General features: G+C 36.9%; 1 protein-coding gene across 1 annotated transcript; it reads left to right on the forward strand.

The window, feature by feature from the left end:
* Nucleotides 1–6: 6 nt before the first annotated feature.
* On the forward strand, nucleotides 7–6,967 carry LOC142354254 (uncharacterized). The gene is made up of 4 exons (XM_075406514.1): nucleotides 7–567; nucleotides 3,160–3,283; nucleotides 3,659–3,746; nucleotides 6,543–6,967. Exons 1-4 carry the CDS (start codon nucleotides 519–521, stop codon nucleotides 6,897–6,899), a joined length of 618 nt encoding a protein of 205 aa, XP_075262629.1. The 5' UTR covers nucleotides 7–518; the 3' UTR covers nucleotides 6,900–6,967.
* Nucleotides 6,968–8,100: the final 1,133 nt, after the last annotated feature.

Consider the following 8,100-nt stretch of genomic DNA (forward strand, 5'->3'; position numbering starts at 1 on the left):
TGGAGAAAAACTTCGGGTTTTAACTTTGCGAGATTTTATCTTTCCGTACAGATCGAAATGTTTACTATCTTGGTAAAATTGCTGGCATCGTTTGCAACGAGCGAACTGTGATAAATTTGGACTTTGATTTGTCCGTTTGCTGGGATAAGTTCCCGTTGTGTGATCGAATTTTATCTTCCAATATCTATATTCAAAACAAACACGATTTGAATTGTTTGCGATGGAGTTTTAGCAACCTTAATAAACTTGACGTCGTTTGCTATGATAATAGCCAGCTTGATATTTCGGCCATTACCAGATTTAAAAATTTAAGAGAACTTCGAGTCAGAGGAACAATTTCGTTGCTTCAGTTGGCTTCAATTCCAACTTCTGAAGCGTTTTTTCCCAAAATTAAATATTTAAGCTTTCTTCATTATGAACGAAACGATGACCAACTGGGCGAGTTTTTGTCAATTCATTTTCCAAATCTGGAGTATTTGGAAATTGATTCTGTTCCTGAATTTCGTAAATACTCGATTATGAATTTGCCTATGTTTAAACATAGAAAGGATAAGGAAGGTCTTAAAGGTGCGTAAAAAAGTCATCCCATTGAACCTTTTCTCTATATAAACTTCGTCAAAAGACGCTAAGTTGATTAAAAATAATGATTTTTCTTGGGAAGCTGCGGATAAGCGAATCCCAGCATTGAGGTGTTTTCTGGAAACAATGTGAGAAAAATGTTTAAAAAAAATTGAAAAAAAATGTGGAGTTTATGTGAAATATGCATAATGTAGTTAGAGCCTTTGTTAGCTAAATAGTAGTCTCAGTTATTAAATGACGTAAGTTGGCCTTGCAATAGATTGCAAGCTCAAAAGTTTCGTACGTTTAATCGTAATTTTTTTAGTATATCAAGCAAATTGCGTAAACGACTGGGTAAAATTATTTTTCTTGGAGTGTTCGTTGCTCAAGCGACATCATTTACACTGGAGCCATTTACTTAGTACAATTCAAATAATTTGAATTGTATTGGGGCACTGTCTTTTACGACTTGAAGAAAAATAATAGCGATCTTTTTAATGAATTGGAGACTTCTAGATGAGAGGATTATTTTTAAGAGACAGTTGAGCGCCGAACGTAAAAACAACTGATTAGGTTAAAAGTTGAGAAATAATTTCTAGTGGCTTTTATTCGTTCATTTTTTCTGAGAGAGAGAGAAAGAGAGAGGGGGGAGAGAGAAAGAGAGAGAGAGAGAGAGAGAGAGAGAGAGAGAGGAGAGGGAGGGAGAGAGAGAGAGAGAAAGAGCAAAAAGTAATTGTCGAAAAAAATTCGCAAACCACATGATTTTTTTTTGGGGCAGTGAGGTTTTCCGGGCAGTTTTATAGTTTGCAAGCCGTTTATTGGTTCGTTTTGAATTCTTTTCGACCATGTGACAAAAAACGTATTCTTTTAGGCGCAACTTGACATTTTGACATGTTGAACAATTTTTGAATTCTTTCATTTTTATATAGCATCTTAGACAATCTTTTGATTTAATGATGTGAATTAATTTTGAGTTGTGTCTGTTGTATGTTAAAATTTTAATCAATTTTTGGGTCATTTTCGACTCTATCTTCGACGCAACTTTTGGAGACATTTCGATCGGATTTTACGTGTTTGGCCATTTTTCCCGAAGTCAATTTTTTTACAATAGTTTCTCTTGTTCAATAGTTATGACAGCTAATGTTAAAGTTTTTTTTACTATGAACTGACATTTCAATTATATGCATGATAGTTTTTTTACTGAATTAAAATATTGAATTTTTCGTTGTTTGTCTGTCTTATTGTTGTTTAGTGTTTCTCGGACTGCCTTTGGCAAAATCATTGTTCTAGCAGAACCTTTTTCAAATTTTTCCCAGCATAATTGTCGGGAAATAGAGCTTTAAGTTTTTTAAAGGCTTTAAAAATTTCCGTTTATTTTCTCTTCCTCGTTTTCATCTGTATATGCTGTTTCTGTTAGTTTTCATATCAACTGGTTCTTTTTGAATGAAGACTGTTCGTTTTGCAAGTTGTTTCTCCGACAGTGTTTTTAGTGTCGCAACTAGTGAAGAATTATTTTCAGATTTTTTTTCAGGTATCAATTTGGTTTTTCAAGTTGATTTTTTTCAGTTTTTGTTTAAATTGAATACTAGAATTAATTGGTAGGCTCATTTTATTTGTTAAGTGATTAGCTGGGGAATAGATTGCAGTGAAGATTTTTGTCACGTTGAAACAGGAAGCGCAGTCAAAAAGCGAGGGATTTTACAACTTAAAACTTTATCTCAGCAATTTTTATGTCATGAAGGAAAACGTAGTTTGAACCAAAATTAGCTTTATCGGTAGTGGTTTTCTGTTCGAATGCAGCAAGTTGACTTTGTCGAATGCAGCAAGTTGACTTTGATTTTTATAATTTTTTTCTACTAATCGGTCCTTTTTCTCAATAGTTTGCCAATCTTTAAATTGTCACGTCTAGGTTTGATTGTTCATTCAGTCAGTAAAAATTCGCTGAATTGTAAGTCATGACTTGTCCTGCTTTGTTTTTTTTACATAAAAATTTCCATTTGCTTGCTCAATACACTTTCGTTTACTTTTTATTAGCAACATTGTAACTCCCGCCAAAAGCAATACACTACAAATACGCTGTTTGGGGATTCAACTTCGCTTTTGCCCGTATGTGGATACAAATGCACAAAATTTTTCTCAGGGTGAGGAGCACATAGAAGTGCGATAGAGAAGACTAACGATAATGGTATATAAATCAGTGTTTTTTGACTAATTACTGCAAATTTTCTAAGTATTATTTTCAATTTTTCGTTGGGTTTCTTTTTTTAATCATAAATCAGCTGCTGGTGTGTTAATTTTTTTTTGTTAATTTTTCTCAGATTTATGCAAAATTTTTGCGTGAAAAGATAAAATATTTAACGATTGTCGTAACGATGATCGTTTTAATACCTCTATCGTTTGATGCTGTACTTTCTGATAGGTGGATATTTTTTATCTAATGATGTTAAGATATTTTTTAACCTAAGCAATTGCGCGTAGCGACAAAACATTATGATGCAAACAAACCAATTTTAGGCTCTACCTTTTAGGTGAGTCCCTCTGTAAAAAACTTTTAGGAAATCTTTATTTCGACTTAATGGGATTACTTTTATTGGATTTGAGACAATCGGCATCTCCTCCCATCGAAATGCGTCACTCTGAAGACGACAATTTTCCTTTTCTGTAGACTTTTTAATCCGACTAATATCTCCGAGTTGTTTCTCCAAGTTGATGGTAACAGTGGAAGGTCTGTCGGTTGGCATGCAATTTAGCCGACATGCATTTTAGCCGACATACATTTTAGCCAACATAAATAATTATTAATTTAGTGAGCCTCTTGAGAGAAACATTTTATGATATTTGACCGCACGCAAAACGGGTGAAGTAGCGTCGCGCAACTTCAAAACAAACATTAACTATCAAATACACTTGATAGTGCGGCAAAAACTCGGCAATCCGTGGCTGCACCAGCGAACCTATGACAACCAAACAATATCAAGACGAAGGCTCCTGTAACACAATTCGAATTGTAGACTTCTGGTTTCTACCATTCAATTCTGAAGCTAATGAAACCTCTCGACCGGCGTATCTTCTAATTTGTATGTCGGCTAAAACCCCCTAGCCCCGATGGCAACGTAAAGTCACTTCCTACGGCTCTAGAGTACATCAGAGTTCAGTTGGCAGCAACGAGTGTTAAAGTGCTGAACATACAGGAAATGTTTCAAGTTTATTTTGTCATATCTAGGGAAAGATCTAGGTTTTTCATGTGGAGAAGACCTAGTATTTTTCCATCGGGAGAAAAACCTATATTTGTGCGACCCTACACCGCTCTGATCAGACCATTTGGGTCGCACACTGGTGGAGTGGTTCGACCCAAATTACAGAGTCTGAGAAACGCTTGAGTCGCACGATGGTCTGAACAATGGTCTCAATACGGTCAGATCAGAGGGCAAGGTCGCACTACAGTGTGATCATAGGTCGCACGAAACACTGGACAATCGAAACACTACGGTCTGATCAGACGTCTCACGAAAGTCTAGACAATGGTTGCATTAGGGTATGCTTATAGGTCGCACGAGACGCTTTTTCTGAACAAAATATAGCTAAAGTAGTGTAGAAAAAGCATCAAAATCAATTAAAAACCGGATTTTTGAGATTTTCCAGCATGGTCTGTTTTTTACCCCTCCTGCCTTTTCATTTCGGTCTTGGGACTGGTAGTGAGGGAGTGTTACATTACCATAGGAGCAAAGCGCTAAGTAAAATAAACCTGGCTCAAAACGCTCTCTCCAAACCAATACAAGAACAAAACAAATTAAAACAAAACGCAAAATAGCAAACACCGACACAAAAATTCGCAGATATACACCAGACACATACTACGCACACAAAAACACACACGCACACACAAACACACACACACAAGCACCCACACATCACACACAAACCTACACCACACACACATACGGAAACAAAAACACGCACACATAGATAAACACACACGTACTAGAGAGAGAGAGAGAGAGAGAGGTTCACGCACATATACGCACAAAAACGTTCGTTTGTTGTTTTCGTACAAAACAATCGAACAAGTTTCTTTCAAAAACAGCTTTTTCATCTGGTCGAGGTGTTTTTCAAATCAATTGAAACCCGCTCCCAAAATATTGTTTTCGTAAGAGGTCTCTAAAATTCCAACAATTTTGTTCTAGCTTTTATAGGAAAAAAATTGTTCTCTTGTTGTTTTTGAAAGAATTAAATCAATAAACTTTTTTCAAAGAAGCGTCAAAAAAATTTTTCATCAGTTCGAAGAGCTGTTCAAATCAATTGATACTCATGTCCAAAACTTGTCTTTGTAAGAGGTATCTAAAATTCCAACAATTTTCGTTCTAGCTTGTCTAGGAAAGAATTTGTCCTCTCGTTGTTTTTGAATGAATTAGGGTAATAAACTTCTCAAAAAATAGCAGCGTCGAAATTTTTCGTCGGGTTGAAGAGCTGTTCAAATCAATTCAAACTCGTACCCAAAGTCCAGGCATGTTTCGACAAGCTCATCTGGGAAAAAGTTATTCTCTCGTTGTTTCGGAACTCCACAATTGATGAAACAAATTTGATAAATATAATTTTCAAAATAAACGAAAAAACGTTTTTGAAAACAGCTTTATCATCGGGACAAAGAGTTGTTCAAATCAATTCAACCTCTTACCCCAGTTTTTTTTGGCTGTTTGCTCACCCTACGGTCAAAAATGCTTTAAGTATGTCAAGTGAGATTGAAACTTTTGTTTTCATTCAGACGTTGAAAAGATGTAGTTTAAAGCATAGCAGGGCAAGTTTTGGCTTCTCTTTAAATTGAGAAATTTTTCCCCTGTAGGTTGATGAGCGTTTTCAGAATTTTATCATTCTAAGCGCTGAACCCATCAATGTAGCTCTTAACGAAAACGAATTATGAAATATCAAAACTCAGATGAAATCCATGCTGTTGAACAGCAACCTCCGTATATAGAGGAACTTTAACCAGCAGTTTCTGTTGTGAAAACTGTAGAAGAGAACCTCCATACAAAATGCACAGATGCTGTTAAACAGACAAGTTAGTTTCAACCAATGAGCGTTGAAGAGGACTCCATTGTTGAAAATCAGGTGCGGAAAAGCGGATATTTTTATGAGTCAGCCTGGGCACAAAAGGAAAAGATCCGAATTGATTACGAATCCGAGAGCCTATGACCAAAGTTTAAAATTGCTATGGTTTTATCACGTCCAAGTGTTTTCAATCGCCGCTGACACTCATCGTAGGCGCTTGTTTCTCAGAATGATTTGATTTCACCAATACCTGGTTCCGTTTGTTTTCCCGGGTTGAATTTTTCCACCCAAAATGATGTAAGAGTGGGGCTGCAATGGGAGGATTTTTTAGGAAAATGCAGCTCAAAACTCTTACGTCTTTTTGGGCTGCATTGGGCTTCCAAGGGGGGTAAAATGGTGTAAGAGTGAGGGGGTAAAAGACAAATTAACCCCCCACTCTTACATCTTTTTTGGTCTGCCAAGGGGGGTAAAACGATGTAAGAGTTCGGGGGTAATTTGTCTTTTACCCCCTTACTCATACACCATTTTACCCCCCTTGGCAGCCCAATTATTACATCATTTTACCCCCACACAATTTACCCCCACACTCTTACATCAATTTACCCCCCATAGACAAATTACCCCCCCCCCCCCACTTTTACATCAAAATGGGAGGATTTTAGGGAGGACATTCGACCCGGGTTCTGATCAATTAATCAGTGAAGCATGAAAATGAATTAAAATTTATGGTCTGCTTCGACTCAAAAACTCAACTAAAAACAATTGAGATCTTTAAATTATGCACAAGCCATTACATGCTAACGTATTCAGTTAATAAAATGACAATTGTGCGCTATGGGTCGCCAAATTCATCTACCCTGTAAGTGCGCGGGGGGGGGGGGACAAACGAAAAAGAAACATCAGTTAAGGGAAACATTTCTGTCACTACATTTCATCTTCAGTTGGGACAGGGCGGTAGCCTATGTGACACGAAACGAGATTTAGTCAACCAAATGGTTAAGTTCATTGTCAATCTTATCGGATCAGTTTCGACTCTGGAAGTTTTCACAGTCACCTGCAATTTTCTGATGGATGCAACTGAGTTAAAGATTTTGGTCCAAATTTGCCTGAAGGAAGTTAGGCATGACAATCTGAAGGTTTTGATTTTGGGAAGCATTCCAATTATTCTGAGTTCTGATATTACTCTAGCTTTGATGGACAGGATTGATTATTTAACTCTGAAGCGAGGCTGGACATTAAGAGAGGAGATGCATACGGCAAAAACGCAACTCATAGAGTTTACTAGTTGTATTTAATTGTATTATTTTTTGCTCATTTTCAATCAGAAATACCCTAGTCCAACTCAGACGTTTATATTACAAGAACTTGCTAAAAACGATTATCTTGCATCTGCGGTATGATCATGTATAATTTTGCAAGATTCTTACAAGACCTTGTAAGATGACCGACACTTTTGGACTAAGATATTTATTAATTAATTATAAATTATATTGAAAACTATGCTAAATTAAAATTAAAGTTAAAAAAGGATTTAGCGCATCGACTCACTACATTTTAATTGTTAGATCAAGAGAAATTCTCCAATTATTTTTCTTCAATATTCCTGATCGTCCTCGATGGAAAATAGCTGGATTTCAAGTGATTTTCAAGTAATAGTTCCGAGTAGTTAGTGTTCTATATGTACGGAAACTGTAACAAATACTGTATTCGTTTTTGTTACAGTTTTTTTTATGATTAAATATTGGAGGGTAGTCGTTTTAAACTTGTTCAAGGACTTGAGTCAAGTTTTCCTGCACTGTCACTCTTGAATTGATTGTTACACAACATGATCCAAGAAGAAGAGGGGGCCAGCAACATTTGGAGAGGTGGTCGAAGAGGTAACCCAAATTTCCTAGCCTAGAGGTCGTTACGTAAAAATTATAAAAAGGGGGCCAATGGGCGGGTGCGGAAACTTAGTGAACGAATGTTGTACGTGAGCAGTTTTTACCTTCACCGCACGGTGCTGTCCATCTCGTCCAAGGTACACCTCCAACACATGCCAAAAGGCAAAATTCCACGAGGAGTTATGTATTTCAGGATCCAGACATCGTCATTAACTCTAAGCGGCGACTGGTTGTTCTCACTCCTTTTTGGATCTCATGAGTAGTGTCGGCAGGTCTTCTTTGACAAGTCGCTTCCAAATTTTGTTCGTCATCTCTTGCCGATTTCTCCGTCTTGAAGCTCGCTAGAATCTGGCTGTCAAATTTTTTAAATCATCATCTGTTGCCAATTTCTACGTCTTGAAGCTCGATATAATCTGGCTGTCAAATTTTCTAGATGGCAGGGAGCTGAATGGACGCCTGATCAGGAAGTGGTTAGTCGTTAGATGCATCTCGATGTCTCGAAAATAAGCAACTTTTATGACAGGTTGTGAACTCAGGATGGCTTCGCTCTCCACCAATATTGTTTGGAAAACTTAAAGTGAGAGCCTTTTTGAGCCTAAAATGATCAGCAGCG

This window comes from Convolutriloba macropyga, chromosome 15 (genome assembly GCF_964194025.1).
Source record: "Convolutriloba macropyga chromosome 15, txConMacr16.3, whole genome shotgun sequence".
Lineage (NCBI taxonomy): Eukaryota > Metazoa > Xenacoelomorpha > Acoela > Convolutidae > Convolutriloba > Convolutriloba macropyga.

Bases quoted from the DNA above. Each gene is read 5' to 3' on its own strand.
- LOC142354254 (XM_075406514.1), top strand. From the start codon at position 519: ATGAATTTGCCTATGTTTAAACATAGAAAGGATAAGGAAGGTCTTAAA. The intron at 568-3,159 runs GTGCGTAAAAAA...ATTGGATTTGAG, and splicing joins GGATAAGGAAGGTCTTAAAG to ACAATCGGCATCTCCTCCCA. The intron at 3,747-6,542 runs CAGGAAATGTTT...ACATTTCATCTT, and splicing joins GTGTTAAAGTGCTGAACATA to CAGTTGGGACAGGGCGGTAG.